Source organism: Canis lupus, chromosome 3 (genome assembly GCF_011100685.1).
Source record: "Canis lupus familiaris isolate Mischka breed German Shepherd chromosome 3, alternate assembly UU_Cfam_GSD_1.0, whole genome shotgun sequence".
Taxonomy (NCBI): domain Eukaryota; kingdom Metazoa; phylum Chordata; class Mammalia; order Carnivora; family Canidae; genus Canis; species Canis lupus.
This window is the reverse complement of record NC_049224.1, coordinates 75,231,741-75,249,468: the sequence shown is the minus strand read 5'-3', so window position 1 is coordinate 75,249,468 and position 17,728 is coordinate 75,231,741. Positions and strand designations below refer to the sequence as shown.

The following is a 17,728-nucleotide window of genomic DNA, read 5'->3' as shown; positions in this document are numbered from 1 at the left end:
AAACAGTATAGAGATTCCCTAAAAACTTGAAAATAGAACTACTCTATGATCCCACAATCACACTACTGGGTATTTATTCCCAAAAATACAGAGCACAAATTCAAAGAGTTAGTTGCATCTCTAGGTTTATAGCAGCATTATTTACAATTGCAAAGATATGAATGTAGCCCAAGTGTCCATCAACCAATGAAGTGATAAAGAAGCTGTGGTATAGATATCCAATGGAATCTTATTCAACGCTAAAAAAAGAATGAAATCTTGCCATTTGCAATGACATGGATGGAGCTAGAGAGTATTATACTAAGCAAAATAAGTCAGAGAAAGACAAATACCATATTATTTTGATCATATGTGGAATTTAGGAAACAAATCAAATAAGCAAAGGGAAAAAGAGAGGAGGGAAGGAGAGAGAGAAACCAAGAAACAGACTCTTAACTATAGAGAACAAACTGATGGTCACAAGACAGGAAGGAGGGGATGGGTAAAATAGGGGATGGGGATTAAGTGCTCTGCACCAGGAGGAGCACCAGGTGTTGTACAGGTATTGAATCTCTATATTGTATACCTGAAACTAATATAACACCGTGTTAACTAACTGGAACTAAAATAAAAATGTAAAAAGAGAGAGAGAGAGAGAGAGAGAGAGAGACAGCGATAAGTACATTGTCTAAGAAAGCCCAATAGACAAATTCTGTGTAATCTGGGAAAATTCACACATAACGTAGATATAATGTCTAACTTTCAGGGTTATTGGGGGGATCAAACGAGATATGGCCTATTAAGCACCTTCATAGGAGACATTGGCACACAATAGACCTCCAAATAATAGTTTTCCTTGTGCTTAAATATTGATTTTTTTCTTTGATGATTTTAAGACTAACATCTCACTTTTATGTTTTCATAGATGCAGCCTTCTGCCAAAGCTGACAATGAGAAGACCTGGCAAGAGATATCAGATGAGATCAAGAAGATATTTAAGGCTGCTGTAAAACTGTTACATGAAAAGGGGAAAATGAAATATAGCCAAGCTAAGAGGTACCTGTTCTCAGGTAATTTTTACACACCCTCAGTAAACTAAGGAACAGACAAGTAATAGATGCATCCACAGCTTCCCTTTTATGGGTCTACAAATTTCATTTCATTTACTGCCCGATGAAATTTAGTTTTTCTAAATGTTTCCTTCTCCTCCAGAGACAAGTGTTCTTTTCTTTTAACCAATTGATAAGCCTTTACTTAATTGGAGGACTTCTCCAGAACATGTGATTTTTAAGAGAAGTCAGAGGAGGCTGCATATATCAGACCAGATTCTGCCAATGTTCTCAGTTCATTCATTCATTCTGTTCATGCGTCCATTCACTTGCTCACTCAGTAAACATTTGTTGAGTGCCTGCTATGAGCCAGGCACCGAGGATCCAACAACACACCAGGCAAGGTCTCTCTCTCTCTCTCTCTCTCTCTCTCTCTCTCTCTCTCTCTCTCTCCGAACTTATTTTTTAGTGGGGGAAACGAAATGATAGGCAAGCAATCAAATAAATGAATGGGGGTCGGGAGGCACCTGGGTGGCTCAGTGGTTGAGCATCTGCCTTTGGCTCAGGTCATGATCCTGAAGTCCTGAGATCAATTCCCATAGGGAGCCTGCTTCTCCCTCTGCCTATGTCTCTGCCTCTCTCTCTCTGTGAATGACTAAATGAATGAATGAATGAATACATTAATTAAATAAATAAAATCTAAAAATAATAACAATAATATATTTTTTAAAAAACTGAACAAGATTCCTTCAGGAAGGCCAAGCAATATGCAATGTGAATAAGCAAGACACAGTAGTAGGGGCTGATGAAGGATGTGGGGGTCCACAGGTAGACGGAGCAGGCAGTAAGGACAGGACTCTGAGCTGCATGACAAAGGGAGCCAGCTGTGCCATATCTAAGGTAGGAAATTCTGAGGATGGGCTGCCAGGTTCAAGATCCCTGAGACAGGAATGCGCTTAGTAAGTCCCCAGAGGAGGAAGAAGGTAAAGGTGGCCGGCCTGGGGAGGGAGAGATGAAGCCATAATTAGAACCTTATGTTTTATTCTGGGTCAGTTGGGAAGTCACTGGAGGCTGAGAGATGAAGAGGTAAGGGAGGGGCAGGATCTAATTTAACCTTCAAATAAAAATCCACAAAGCAGGGATTCGATTGTTAGCCTTTTTCAGCCATAGAAAGGTTTTATTTTTGAAGGATGCACAAAAAAGCTGAAGGAGTAGGTCAGTCATAGTTTCCAGAGGACAAACACTACTGGGTAAAAGGAAGCAGATATATAACATTTATCTTAAAAATTGATAATGAAGGGGGCACTTGGGTGGCTCAGTGGGTTAAACACCTGACTCCTGATTTCAGCCCAGATTATGATCAATCTTCAGTGGTGAAATCAAGCCTGGAGTGAGGCTCTGTGCTCCCCAGGGAGTCTGCTTAAGATTCTCTCCCCCTCTCCCTTGGCCCCTCCCCCATGTCTCTAAAATAAATAAATAAAATCCTAAAAATTGATAGTGACAAATTATTGAGGAAAAAGCAATAGCAGTTGAGTTTTCATACTGACTTTGTGAATGGCAGGACAAAGTGAAAACCGTAAAGGCACTTGATGGCGTTCTCCTTTTATACTACGTGGACTTCAAGCTCAGGGCAGCTGTAAATAATTTTTACAAATTTATTCTCGAGAAACTATCAAAAATCGGGTCTTATTTTAGGTCTCCCCAAAAATATTAAAATTGACAAGAATAAGTACTATCTTTAGAATATGACAAATATGCTTGTTCCTTTGGGATCTTTTTTTATCCAATTTTGAGACTCTGGTTTTTCATCTTTATCAGGAACAAAAACCAACCTGGCCCCCAAAATGTGCTGTATTTGAAGAAAATGCCCAGAGCAAAAACTTTCCTATTCATAATGGAAGAGATCCCAGTTTGAGGAGGGCACTCTCTTACTTAGAATCATACAGGTCCAATGTTCAAGTATCTCATTGGCAAACACTTTCTCCTAATTTTCTCTATACTAAAAAACTCTTTCCATGAGGCCAGCTCTATGGAGATTAATAATTTCATACTGTATAGTATGAACTATTTACTGCAAGTGGACTGTTCTCTGATTGGGGGACATCTCTTAAAGATACGCATGCCCATAACAATTTTATTGATTGTACATTTCAAACTCATTTTAAGGCCATGTCTCCATAATAAAAATGGCTAGAGAAGTGCCAGTTCTTTGAAATGGATTACTATATCCATATTACTTCAATATTTTTCAGAGATGTTGAAATAAGAATATTAGGTAGAGTCTAGAAAGGCAAAGTATATCTGAATGTAATTTTTGACACTTTTTTAAAGATTTTATTTATGTATCTATTTATTGAGAGAAAGCACACATGCACGTGCGTGAGCGGGGAGGGGGGACAGAAGGAGAGGGAGAGAGAGAATTTCAAGCTGACTCCACAGTGAGTGTGGAGCTTGACTTGGGGCTGGATCCCACAACTCTGAGATCATGACCTGAGCCGAAATCAGGAGTCGGATGCTTAATCAAGTGAGTTTTTCGCACTTCTGCTTTTCCTTTACAAATAACAGGAGAGGAAAAGAAATCATTCAGACCCCAAAATCGTACCCAGCTGTGAACATTAAAACTGAATACTCTCAGGGATAGTTGTTTTGGGAATTTAAGTCTCATGGATGATATAGTTGCCAAGGCTGGGACTTTCCTAATGTTATCTTCATCGGATACCGGCTAAACTTTAGGATATTTAGAAAATTGCAAAGACAGAAAACAAATATGGTATTTTAGTAAGGAAGGGTATGTTTATAACATAGACAAATATCAGAAATTATCAATAAAAATCCCCCCAAATCATGAGGATGTACTTGAAATAACTTCCAGAGATAACTCTATAGAGTTGACTTTGTCTCACATGACTCATTTATTCAGGTATATTTAATTACATGTATACCAGCAAACAGACATTCTTCTCTACAGCCTCTTTTTTTCCCCCTGAGCCAAGCTTATGTGGGTTCTACCAACTTGGTTTGTCTCTATCTCTTCGTACAACACGTTTATAATCAACACTCCTGATTCACATGTTCTTTCCATGAGGTGATACGGTGTCAGCTGATTTGTTTCCCGGGAGTTAGAGGTGATGGCACATATCTCTGGTTATTATCCATTAGGTACACATAGTACAGGCCGACACTTCCTTTCTCATGGTCCACAGAAGGTAGCACCGGCTCCATCCAGGGGGTCTCCCAGCATGTTACACAGATGGCTGGAAAAGAGACGATCCAAAGGCTGCTTTCTGTGGATTTCTTACGTCTTCCCTCATCTACAACTAGCTCTTACTCTCGTAAGAAGAGCAGATATGTGTTGTGTAAGCACCTTTGACTGGCTTCCTTAACCAACTTGCCTGGTCAAAACTCTTTGTAAAATGGACTGATGACCATGGCACAGCTCACACCACATTGGTGGCTATAACCATATCATCTTTTTCACTTGAGTCATTGCTTTTGATTGCTTGCTATCATTACTGAAAAAACTATTATCATGAGAGTTCTACAAAAAGCACCAATTAAAAATACAATCCCCACCTTCCTTAATAGTTACTGTAGAGAATGCATGTATGTTCTTGGTTTTGTTTGATGCTGGAGTTGTGGCCAGCACGATGAAATGTGTTCAGTTTCTGGCCAGCCCAGCCCTGTTCATTCAAGGTCCACCCAACACCCCCCCCCAATTCTTCCATCAGATGGCTACCTCGTAGTCCCCTCCTTAAGTAGTCCCCTTCCCTGACCTCTCCAAGTGGGGTAGCCCTCTTGATTGTTTGCTTTCATTGCACCATGTTATTCTCCTTCACGGGACTAAAAAGAATCATAATACATTTATTTGTGGGACCCTGTGATTCACGCCTGCCATCCTCCACTGGACAGTAAGTGCCATAGTGGCTTTTCCTTTCACTATTGTCTGTTTTCCCTCATTACTGTACCCTGAGTAGCTAGCAGTGTGCCTGGAACAGAGTGGACACTCAGCTAAGACCAACTGGATGAAGGAAAGAGGATGAAATAAAGGGAGGCAACGAGTTTTAAAAGACTCCTTGCCTTAAAATTCATTGCCATTGGTTTATTTTATTCCTTTTTCTTTTTCCTCCCTGAAATCATGCCCAAGTGATGTTTTTGTAATGACGCTCCAGTTTTAAATGCTCTTATGGGGCCTCGGTGACTTATGATGTATATGTTCTTGTGTGTGAGCAAATGTGTGTATAACCCGGTTTGTCTTTGAAGAAATAAATTTATATACTAAGTCATTTTTTCTGTACCTGCTCTGGTAAATATATTGGAATCTAACAGTGATATGGATTTTCAGAATGATCACTCATCAGGACATGATTCTATATTAAACATGCTTTTATGTTACTATTTACCATATCTGGCTGGGATACAATGCACCTCAAACAAAATGGTGAAGCCTCATTATAAAAGAAAGAGTGAAAAGGAAGAAGCCAACGAGATCTGTCATTTGGCCTCTTCCTAATTCTTCCCTGACCCCAGGTGGTCCCTGCTCTTCGCTATTAGAACCCGTTAAGTCTGAGAGAGAAATTAAACAGGAATTTAAAAGAATCAACTACAAACCCAATATGCTTTCTCTCTTATGCTTATATTCAAGCTCTCCCTTGGACTGGGGAGGAAATTAAATAATTTTAATTAAAACCCATGGTTTTAATTAAAAGCTAGGGTTCCTGGCTATTTAGGAAAAGACAGGAAATTAAGGAATTAAGAAATTAATCTATAGAGGACTCCACTACCTGCTGCAAGCAAAATAATCTCCCACTGGTGACTTGAGAGATAAGTTGGGGGGGGGGTGTATGGGCCCGATGCTTCTTCGTTCTAGACGGTAAACCCCCTGCCATATTTTCTTTCAGCGATAGAGGATGAGTTTGACTTTGCTCTAGGAAAGCAAACCCCAGCATTCCTAAAGAAATGTGTCTGCTACATCCGGAAAATTGCTAACATTGAGCGTTTTGTGAAAATCCCAGAGATGGGAAAATACATGGATATCACCGGAACAGAACCAAGGATTATGCGGGATGCAGAAGCCCAAGAGAAGCTGATAAAACTCAGGGATGAATTTATTCCTACTATTGTCGCGTCATCTAATCTGAGAGTGTACACATCTGTTACTCATTGTGACATGAAACTGGGCTATTCCCAAGAAATAGAAAACCATTACATAGAAGGACTTGGTAAACAATTCTATGAGGACATGATTGATATCATTCAGGCAACCGTACAACAGAATTTTGACACCGAAACCGACACGCTCTATGATGAAATCCTCCAGCATTCCTCATTATGTAAGACGTACGCCTCCTTCTACGAGTACAAATGTGAGTCTCTCAACATAGTGCATAAATACGTGCTGCCAAACAAAGCCGGGCACATCAACCCTCTCGTCGTATATGGTGGGCCATGCGCTGGGAAGACCCTCCTGCTAGCCGAAGTGGCAAAGAAGGTAAGAGCCCAATCTTTCAAATAATGATTATTTGTAAAAATCTTCTCCTTTGGGGAAATAGATAAATTGGTCAAAATTCATTTCCATTTTCTATGTTTTCTATCTGATTTATAATCAGTCTTTTTGGAATGGACACTCTGGTGTCTCTCATATGCTGGTATAATGGTTATACTGAAAGAATAAGGCATGTGGGGTGAGGTTAGAGAACAGCTTGATTTTTTTCCTCTTATCGGTCAAACTCTTGTGGTGGGGCCAGTTCCCATTGGATGGAAACTAGGGCACATCTCACAGCTCTTCTCATCCCTCTCAGCAAAGACCAGCCGTCCTATCAGCTCTGGACACTAAGTCATTCTCAGTTCAGCAATTAAATACGTCCACTCTGAGGTGATAATTAAAACTTGACTTTATAATTCTCTCCCGCAGCTGAGGCACACAGTAAGCAAGGCAGCTGCCATGGAAGTGGGGATGTGGTCATCTTCTCCTCCTTTCATCACATAGTACCTCTGACCCTCCATCCCTGACCCCAAGCACATGGTCCCTAGAGGGCTGTGACTCCTGTAGGGTTATGGTTATGACTTCGGGGAAGGAGGAAGGGTAAGGTGGCCCGAAAGTTCTTACGTGACCCATACTGTTCTGAAAACTGGACTCCACACTCTCTCGTCTTGGCAGGTGTCTAAAGCTGCCTCCTAGAAACTGACAAATTACTGAAAACTACATGAGAAAATAATGATGTGCTCTATGTTGGCAAGTCAAATTTAAATAAAATTTTTTTTAAAAACCCTGCCTCCTAGTTCTTCTGAGGCCTTCCTTTGGGTTCCTAGACATCCTTTCCCTCCTGCATCCCCTGCCCTGTCCTCGCTGAGCATCTTTAACCTAGAGTTCCCTAAACCCAGGGGGATGCATTTTTGTTTCCAGCTGGTCATTTCCACGGCTCCTCAACACCCAGCCACACACTTCAAGTACCACCGAGATCTGCCGAGATCCACAGCCCAGCAAGCTCCCCCAGACAGGCCCTAGGGAAAACAGAACCAGCAAAAACCGCTGTCAGCCCAGTCTTCCCAGTGGCCCACATCTGACATATGGGAAGCACTCAGGAACTTTTTGCCCTGGGAAACTCCACTTGCAATACAGCAGCTCTCCATCACTCCTCCATCCAAGCAGCTGGCCAGCCTTGTTGGTCAGCCTCCAGATCTCTCAGGTATCTGATGACATCTGTGTCCCCAGCTCTAGGGTGCAGCCTGCAGGTGGTCCATCACAGCCCTTTTCCCAAGGTAATTAGTGAGGAAACCTCTCAGCCCTCACCCTTGGGAGTGGGCGGTAAGAGATCTGACCCACAGCACCCTAACCTCCGATGTTTTTCTTGGCCTCTTCAAACTCCTTTTTAGGCTGGAGGCGGGTGGTCCATTAAAGGTAGCAAAACTGGTTTTCACAACTCCCTCACAAATCTTGCACGATGGTCTGGAACCTCACTCTGGAATGTGGGGTCTATTGCCTTGGCATGTCAGTCCAAACTGGACTAAACTAGTTCCATTTTAACCTCCCTTTGCACCTGATATCCATGTCTGATGGTTTATATTTTCCTGGTATTACCTCAGAATCTCTATATTGTTCTTCCTGTGGTTTCTCTCTCAAACACAGAGCTCTCGTTAACTTCACAAATGCTCTCATCATCTGTCATGTGCTACACAATCTCAGTTAGGCCATCCTGAGGACAGGAACAGGGACAGTGGTGGTGCACCTTTTGTGGGGATTAGGTTCCAAAGTAAGCTCACAGACAAATTCTGGTGTATAAACTTACTTAAATAAAAGTCCTTAGGAAAGTTAATTTACCATTTCTTAATATGGCAAGCCCAGCTGCTGGTTTTTCTTCTTCTTCTTTCTTCTTCCTCCTCCTCCTCCTCCTCCTCCTCCTCCTCCTCCTCCTCCTCCTCCTCTTCTTCTTCTTCTTCTTCTTCTTCTTCTTATGATTTTTATTTATTTGAGAGCAAGAGAAGTAGAGAGAGGGAGACAGAGCAAGGAGGGGTAGAGGGGGAGGGAGAAAGAATCTGAAGCAGACTCACACTGAGTGTGGAGCCTGATGCAGGGCTCGAGGCCACAACCCTGAGATCCTGACCTGAGCTGAAACCAAGAGTCCAACGCCTAACCAACTGAGCCACCCAGGTGCCCTTGGTTTTTCCTTCTCATGTTAAATGACATGGTTCTCTTTGAATTGAATGCCAAATGCAGTGGCAGGCTTACATTTAGGAGCCACATTGCATCAAAATAAATGATGTGTGTGTGTTTGAACACTAAATTGTATGTGACTCTTCAAACTTTAGAATTGTTCCAAGTAAATGAGACAACAACAGTATAAGGAGCACATGGGAGCTGAAATCTCATGAGAAAACAGCCATACACACCATTTCACATTCACTCTAGGGCTTTTTCTCTCCAGAAGAGGGAAGGGTAAAGTCGTTGGAGGGACAAATGTTGTTGGACTTGACTATATTCAATGTGCATGTGATGCACCTCCCCGGGCCATAGCACAGGAGGTAAAGAATTGTGTGGAATGTGCTGATATGCCTGTTCAGATAAACGGTCCCTGCGGGGCAGTGTGGTGACAGTTGAGTTCATCAAGTTGAGAAATGGTTTTCTGTGCTCTCACTCTTCTGGATATTTTGTCCAAATACCAGAGTGTGTCTTTTCACAGTCCAGGACTCTGGTCCCACAAGAAGCCTCACGTGTTTCTAGGTCCCCTGCCTCTGCTCCACTCACTTCTCTCCTGGGGGGATGTCTGTCCCGCCAATGACAATCTTCACTCTCTTTGTGACTTTATGCTCCTTGTGAGGGTACAGATAGACATCTCGTGTTTATCTCTAGGTTGCCTCCTGTGTGCCCAGCATTTCCATGGACATGAGCTCATGATCAGAGGATCGCTCTCTACACGTTCAAGAATGTGTGACTAGGAGGAGAGCGGACAATACATATAATCATCATAAGCAACCTACATAGGGACAAAATATTGTGTTCTGTTTCTGATTTGCCACTGAAGGACAGTCGTAGAAGGATGGCAGGATTATCTTCCTCCATATGGACTTCAGAGGTTGGGGCTAAACAGCAAATTGCTTATTTTCCTTAATAGTTCATTCTGAAACTGACATCCATACTTTTTTTTTTTTTCTAAATTTACTCAGATCTTAACCTGAACCACATCTTGAGGAACCAAGTTTCATAAACTTACTTCCTCATGTATAAAATACGTCCCCTCCTAAGCAGTAGTATCCTTGGTGAATTCCAAGGATTACTGAAAGACATCATCTCCCTAAAATTAGACTTTGGGACATTTTTTATACTTTGATCATATCCCTTCTTGTCCTTGCCTTTGTGGCCAGAGAAGTACTAAATTTAGCAGCCCACTCACATATGTTATCTCCTTACCTCTACAATTTGAAAAAACAAAAAAACCTCCAGCTTTGTCTCTTGGTAATTGCTTAACTCTGAGCAAGTCATTTATCCAGCCTGGGCTGGTTTCCTCTTCTGTTAAATGATACATCATCCTACCTGCCCTACAGAGAGATAATGTGAGAACTGATAACTATTTATAAATATAAATAGTGAGCTGTCTGTTAAAAATGCAAAGCTTAACAAAAACGTTAGCCAACATTATATAGATTTTTATGACAATGATAAATAATCATAGAGATGACCCTATAGCATCACAATATAATAAAATGCCTCTGAATCATTAAGGATTATAGTCAGTATTTTAGTACTATTTTTATCACATTCTAATTAACTAGGAATTTGATCAGCCTTGTGTGATTTCAATTAGTGAAGATATTTGACCCAATAGAATATGTAAATCACTATTTAATCTATTCATTAAACAAATACTCACTAAGCATCTACTGTGTGCCAACAACCATGCCAGGAAATAGAATACACTGACGAAAAACTGACCATACTGGGTCTGCAGATTTATCATTTGCGAAATCCTTTGTAACTTTTGGAATATAACAAGCTAAGCCTTGGGATTAAATAATATTATTGTCACCATTTTATTACCTGGAGTAGAGTGATCCTGAGGGTCTCCCCTATAGATTTTAGTGCATGAGCTTTGTGACAGCTCTTTGATCTTCTCAGGTTTTCCCATTTCATGGTTCTAGGCCACTTCCTGGATGGTCAAGGATACCAGGAGCCTGACCTCTGGAGAGAGGAGATGCTGTTGTACGCAACCACGTGAATATGTATTACCATTCTAAACACTACCTTTATGTTTTAGGCTTACGGCTGGCTACAGGAAGACACAGGACCCGAATCTGACCCAGTGGTCGTCGTGAGATTTCTAGGAACCACAGACATGAGCACTGACCTTAAGACTCTCCTTCTAAGCGTTTGTGAACAATTGGCAGTCAACTATCGGTGTCTGGTTCAAAGCTACCCTAAGAAGATCCATGACCTCCGTGACTTATTTATAAACCTTTTGAATGAGTCTTCGTTGCAGAGACCTCTAATAATAATATTTGATGCCCTAGAGCAGCTCTCAGAGAGTGACGAGGCCAGGAAGCTTTGGTGGCTCCCCGCTCACCTTCCCCGCTTCGTACGAATAGTCCTGTCCACACTGCCCAACAGACACGGGATCCTGCAGAAACTGAGGTGCCTTATCCATGAAGAAGCCAACTACATCGAGCTGATTCCCCGGGACAGGAAAATGTGCAGCCAGGTCCTCAAACACCAGCTGCTGCGGGTCAAAAGGAAGGTCACGTCGGGCCAGCAGATTTACGTGAACAACGCATTCTCCAAGTGCACGCTGCCCATGTTTGTGAACCTGACCTTCAGGGAAGTGAGACATTGGAGATCTCACAAAGACGTCGATGAATCCTCCCTCTGTGTCACGGTTCACGAAAGCATAGAGCAGCTATTTTGGTCCTTGGAGAAGAAGTGTGGCCAGAAACTGGTCTCCAGGGCTCTCGGGTACATCACCATGGCCAAAATGGGTTTGAGCGAAATGGAGCTGGAGGACGTGTTGGCCCTAGACAACAGTGTTATGAATGAGCTCAATGGGAACGCTCGGCCCAGCAATCCCCTGCGAGTACCTTATCTGTACATCGCGAGGCTCAAGGAGGGTCTCAGCGGATACTTAATAGAAAGACACGTGAAGAACGTCACACTCCTGGTCTGGGCCAATAGACACCTGCAGCTCATAGCTCAGAAGTTGTATCTGCAGGACGACGGCGACCTGCGTGAAATGCACACCATCCTGGCAGATTACTTTCTGGGAGTCTGGTCAGGGGGCAGGAGGAAAGCTTTCTGCCTCGAAGACCCGTACTTGAATGGCTGCCTTGACTTGGAGAGCAGAAGCTTGCTTGAGGAAGAGAAGCACTTCATGGAACAGGCCTCCTTTGACCGGCAGGCTCCAGACCAGCCCTGGGTTTTCCAGTGTAATCCACTGGAGCCTGACATCTTTTTCGTCAATCATCGCAAAATGTCTGAGCTCCTACACCACCTGACGAGGTGTGGAAAAACGGATGACCTGCTGTATGGGATCATCATGAACTTCAGCTGGCTTTACACCATGATCAAAATCGGCCAGTTCGACAAAGTGCTCTCCGACATCGAGCTGGCTTACAACTACTCGCAAGAGAAGGAGCTGAAGTTCCTGGCCAGCACCCTCCGTGGCATCAAAAACAAGGTCACGGCGTTCCCCGGCTCCCTTTCAGCAGAGCTTCAGCAGAGACTGCTGCCTGTCGTGAGTTCCCTGCCCAAACTCAGACACCTCCTTTTGGAATGTGACAAAGACGGGCCCAAGTATTGCTCCATCGTGCCATTGCATTCATCCATGGACGTGACCTACAGCCCGGAGCGCCTCCCTTTGTCCTCGAGCCACCTGCACGTCACCGAGATCCTGCCTACCTGTAACCCCAGTACCGTCCTCACAGCTCTAGAAAACGGCTCCATCAGCACGTGGGACGTGGAAAGCCGCCAACTCCTCAGGCAGATCACCACGGCCCAGTCCGTCATCCTGGGCATGAAGCTCACCAGCGACGAGAAGTACCTCGTGGTGGCTACGACCAATAACACCTTGCTGATCTACGACAACGTCAATTCTTGTCTTCTGTCTGAAGTGGAGATCAAAGGGACCAAGCACGGAAGCGGCTCCACCTACATCAACGGATTCACGCTGTCCGCCAACCATGCCCTCGCGTGGCTCGAAGCCAGCAAAGACGTCACCGTCATCGATCTGCTCTACGGCTGGCCTCTTTACCAGTTCCACTGCTGGTACGAAGTGACCTGTGTCCAGTGCTCTCTGGATGGCATGTATGCCTTCTGCGGACAGTACCTGAACACCACCACCATATTTCATTTAGGGAGTGGGGAAAAGTTATGTACGGTGACCTCTGAATTTTCGGGGGGGTTTGTGAAGTTCCTTCTAATCTTGGACACGGCTCAAGAAATGGTCATGGTAGACAGTGAGGGGAGCCTTTCTGTTTGGAATACCGAGGACATTTCCAACCCCCAGTTGACCGATGACTTTGACTGCCGAAGAGAGGACAGCGAGGTGGTCAGCATTGAACTGTCGGAGGACCAACACGCGATTCTGATCTGTAAGGCCCTCAGCATTGAGCTCCTAGATACCGGCATGTGGAAGGTGGCGGAGAAGTTCAGAGCCAAGCACAACGAACGCTTCATCTCTGCCGTGCTGTCCAAGAACGGTGACTGCATCATCGCCACCATGGAAAATACCTCAGCTGTGTTTTTTTGGAGGCGGGACACAGGACAATGCATGGCGAGCTTACAGGAGATCTCAGGTACCATAGTCAAGCTCGTGAAGTCCAGTCACCACAATATGCTGCTATCTTTGTCAACCAGTGGTGTTCTTTCCATCTGGGATATAGATATAATCACGGCCATGTCCAACATAGATAAGACTGGGAAACCCATCCAAAGTCTGGTGTTACCCGCTAGAGGGGAAATCATTTATTCCCTCGATGGCTCGGATTGTGTCCACAAGTGGAACTTCAGCAGCGGGTTCCTTGAGGCAGTCTTTAAGCATGAGGGAATAGTCGAGCACTGCGTGCTGACGTCCTCTGGAGATGTCATGGTGACATCAGATGACAAAAGCAGCCAGTATGTCTGGCACACCAGCAGCGGCGAGAACCTCTTCCGAATCAACGGGCAGAGAATATCTCAGCTGCTCATTACACACAACGACCAGTTTGTGGTCTCCCTCTGCGAGGAGAATGCCTCCAGGGTTTGGAGACTGGCCACAGGCCACAGGGTCTGCAACATCTTGACCACCCTGCAGAATGCCTTTATAACCTCAGCAAACACCTTCGTGGTGGGAATGACCAAAAGCAAAGTGCTGGCAGTCAGTCTCTGGACAGGAAGCATCACCAAGAAATTTTGCTGTGAAGATGGCACCACCATCGTAAATTTTAAATTGATCCCTGACTGTCCTGACATCATTGTGTTTATCACATCGGCCGAGACGGTGAATATCTGGAGTCTGACCGATGAGGTCATCTGTCGCCGGGTGCAACTTCCAAACAACTTCTTGAAAAATCTGGAGGATTTTGAAATTTCTCCCAACGGAAAGCTAGGCATTATATCCAGGGGAGATGAAAATATCAATGTGCTGGATTTACACAGCGGTAAATTACGGGTGGTTCACGCCTCCGGGGTCATCTGGAGGCAGAGGCTGTCTCGAGATGGTCGCTACCTGGTGTACATTTGTTTCCGAAACGGGGAGGAAGAGGACGAAAACGGTGCAATATCCAGTTTAATTGTCATGAGACTGGCTGATGGCAAAAATATCGGTGCTTGCTCCCTGTACAAAACACCAACTTTTCTCGCCCTCTCACAGAGGCACCTGAACATCATAGTGGGTTTTGACGACGGGAGTATCGGGATATACACGGTGGTAGACCGCGTAGATGCTGCGCTGAAAATTAAAATTGCCACTTCAAACAGCAGACAAATTTTCAACAACGCGACACAGGCATCCAGGCCAAAGTGTAGTAGTTACTGCTTTAAAATGTCTGTGGATTGCTTATGGAGGGAGTCGACCGAGGTCTTTGCAAGAGACAGTCCCATCACGGTGAGTGACTCCACTGAGCCCAATGAGGCGACACCGTCCAAGAAACACAATCCCTGCTATGACCGGGTGTGCTCTGCCCTGGAATCCAGGGGCCATAGCTACACCCCTGACAACTGACGAAACTTTCCTCCTGTTCACTGGACATGCACGATACACGTACAAAAGGAAAAAAAAAAAAAAGAAAGTACCTTTTGAGTCCCAAATGATAAAGTCCTCATTTCTTAAAGGACGGGAAAGATGCTGGAGTTCCACTGTTACCATGCTGGTCGAAAACACAGAAATGTGAAATTGGTTTGGAGTTTGCTCTTTCCATCAAAGTTAATCCACGAATGACGCCTTGGCAGAGAGTCTCTAAAAATGGTGTTTAACTGGCTACGTCAACTGGAAGCTAGAGGATCTTTTCTAAATTAGCTGTGCGGGAGGCAGCAGCGTAACTCGTTCAGATGACAGAGGCTAGAACTATATGCAGACCCCTTGGGCTGGAATTAGCGCTACAGAAATCGTTTGAAATTGTGAACACACAGAGCTGTTTGACCTCCGATGATCATGTGGCCGGACGTAAACACAGCCTTAATCTCTCCTTACATTTTACAATCCTGATAACTGTGTAAACCCAGTGTGCAGATGGAAGGTCAAAAGGTGCAAAACCACGTAACAAAAATGCCCCCGTGTACCCCCAGTTTCCCAGGAGAAAGGACGTGGAAGGTGAGGCCACGAACTGGACCGGGCATGAAACCGAAGTGCCCCTCTCCTAGGGCTACTGAGCACGCAGTCAGCTTTCGTTGCAATACAGTTGGGACAGTTGCATGCAAAGGGTCTCTGTATAACGGAACATGGGATTTTTAACCAACTTCCTGGGCTGCGAAAGAACACATTCGATAAGAAGCCACAATCGTTTCATGTCTTTTCGAAATGCCTATCTGTGCTGGGCGTAGAGCGGAATTACAGAAAGGGCATTACAGATTTGGTCAAGACATCTGTTCATTTCCATCACCGTACTAATGAGTGTCTGGGCTATTCAGTCCGTTGTATGGAAGCATACATTTTTTCCTAAATCCCTGCGGTAAATCTTGAGAGAAAGAAAGCTTTCTTGACACACCATCTATGAAATACTGGAGACATTTGCCTTACTCTCACTCCTCTTCTTTCCTATGTAAAATGCAGACAGATGACCAAATACTCGGGGACAAACTGAATATGCCTGTCTTTGTGCTAAAATACTCCATAAATCTTAAGGGTGTCCAAAGGTTCTTTATCGTCCCTGTTTGTAATCACTTTCTTACTTCCCCACACCATATGTATGCTTCTTCCTCCGTCACCCTTTCTGCTGGAGGGCTCTTCGGAGCCTTTTATAGTCTCGGCCGTTTCCAAGCAGAAGCTGTGAAATGGCACGAAATACTTTTTAAGGGCCACTCACCTAATGAAAAGAAAATGTCACATCCCAAAAGGGGGAAAATGATTTTCTCCCTTTCATATCCTCCACATGGCATGGCCTTGGATGACTTTTCAAAAGGTATCTGTCTGTAGCGGTGGTTTGGGTTTGCTTTGGTTCGGTTTCCAAGTGACAGTAGTGACTTGTGGCAGCAGAATAACGACCGAGGAACCGACGTGTGCTCTCAGCCCGGCTCCACCACCCACTCATCCCGTATCCGCAGGCCCATCGTTAGCCTCCCCACTGGATTGTTTTTTGGAAACTGCAAAACCAAGGTAGTGATATCTTTTGCCATAGCCCTTTTAGGGATGTTGGGGGGCAAGGGGAGGGGAAAAAAAAAAGACAGTGACATCTTGATTGTTTTTGCTAATGGGAGAAGCCGAGCGATCTAATCCAAAGGGAATCCGAGCTCATTGCATGTCACTTTGGAAAGCACTTTGACGTGTAAGCGTACAGAGATGGGATTCAGACAAAGACCTCCCTCCGTGGAGGAGGACTTTTTTTTCAGTATGTTCCTCCTAATGTAGCTACCAGCCAGAAAGGGGGTAGCCCAGAGAAGCCTCAGCCCACGTAGAGATCAGAGCTGATTGTATGAGTCAATGCTTTTTTTTTTTTTTTCTTTTTCTTTTTAGCTCTTCTGATGTGACACATTCCTATTCCTGTCGTTATCACTTGGACCCCCACGCCGCACATTTCTAAGAATTAAATGCCTAGATGGATTAAATGTAGTGTGTGAATATTCTATGTAACAGCCCATAGAGTTTAACAAGTGACTTGAATGATTTTTCCTAACTTGTTTGCAACTGATAGCTCATATTGAATGTTTTTATGTAAACTTTGTATTGTTGGGAAGAATTACCCAATCAGAGATTTATATTTTCATAAATGTTACATTTAGTTAAATTTTGTTACAGAGTTGTTACACTAGAAAATTATTGCAGTCTTCAAAGGATGTACAGTCTTGTGTATGTATTGTTTGTATGAATAAAAGATAAACTACTTAGATTTGTGTGGAGTTTTTCTTCCCTCTCTTTTGCAAGTATAGAGTTTTTAGTAATAATAATAATAGTAATTGTTCATGCTTACTGTACACCAGACTCTCTTTTTTGGAGCTTGGGGTGCACTAAGCCATTTAATCTCCTCTAAAGCCTTATGAGGTTGGTACTTTCAGTATTCCAAATTTATAGATGTAAAAAAACTAAAAACAGAGATCCAGGGGGAATAGCTGAACAGGATTTCAATACACTATCAATGTGGTTTTTGTTACCTTTTCCAAAGCACATAAAATATAGCATTGAGTATCCAGTAGGCACTTACTCATAATGGCCTATAAAATGTTTTCCAACTTGTAGATGAGAGACCAGGCTAGGCTCTGGAGAGCACTAGAGGTCTTTGCAAACTCCCAGTGCTTTCAGGTATACCACAACTGTTGATGGATTCATTCAGCAAGTAGTTATTTGGTCATGCATTTTGCTAGATGCAAAGATTAGTAAAGTAGCTTGTGCCTTCTAGGATTTCACAGTCTTCACAGGAAAACAGACAGGAAATGAGTTCTATGTGTAAGGACAGAGTGCTTCCTTCTGGGGCTTGGGGCTGAGATGGGAAGAATGATAACCAAGGAGTCATCCCACTCATAAACTCCCTCGCGGTGAGAGGGCAGGACCAAGGGGGAATCTTCCCATGGGCACCTTTTCCCATTTCTT

The 17,728-nt window shown here is 43.7% G+C and overlaps 1 protein-coding gene across 2 annotated transcripts in view; it reads left to right on the top strand.

Moving 5' to 3' along the window:
* The window catches only part of NWD2 (NACHT and WD repeat domain containing 2), a 174,772-nt gene extending 157,744 nt beyond the window's left edge, over positions 1-17,028 (top strand). For both annotated transcript variants that reach the window (XM_038533507.1, XM_038533508.1), the window contains 3 exons: positions 905-1,049; positions 5,927-6,516; positions 10,778-17,028. In XM_038533507.1, coding sequence (XP_038389435.1) covers positions 905-1,049; positions 5,927-6,516; positions 10,778-14,710 — 4,668 coding nt within the window. In that variant the 3' untranslated portion in view covers positions 14,711-17,028. The remainder of the gene's footprint in view (positions 1-904; positions 1,050-5,926; positions 6,517-10,777) is intronic.
* The last annotated feature ends 700 nt before the right edge of the window (positions 17,029-17,728 follow it).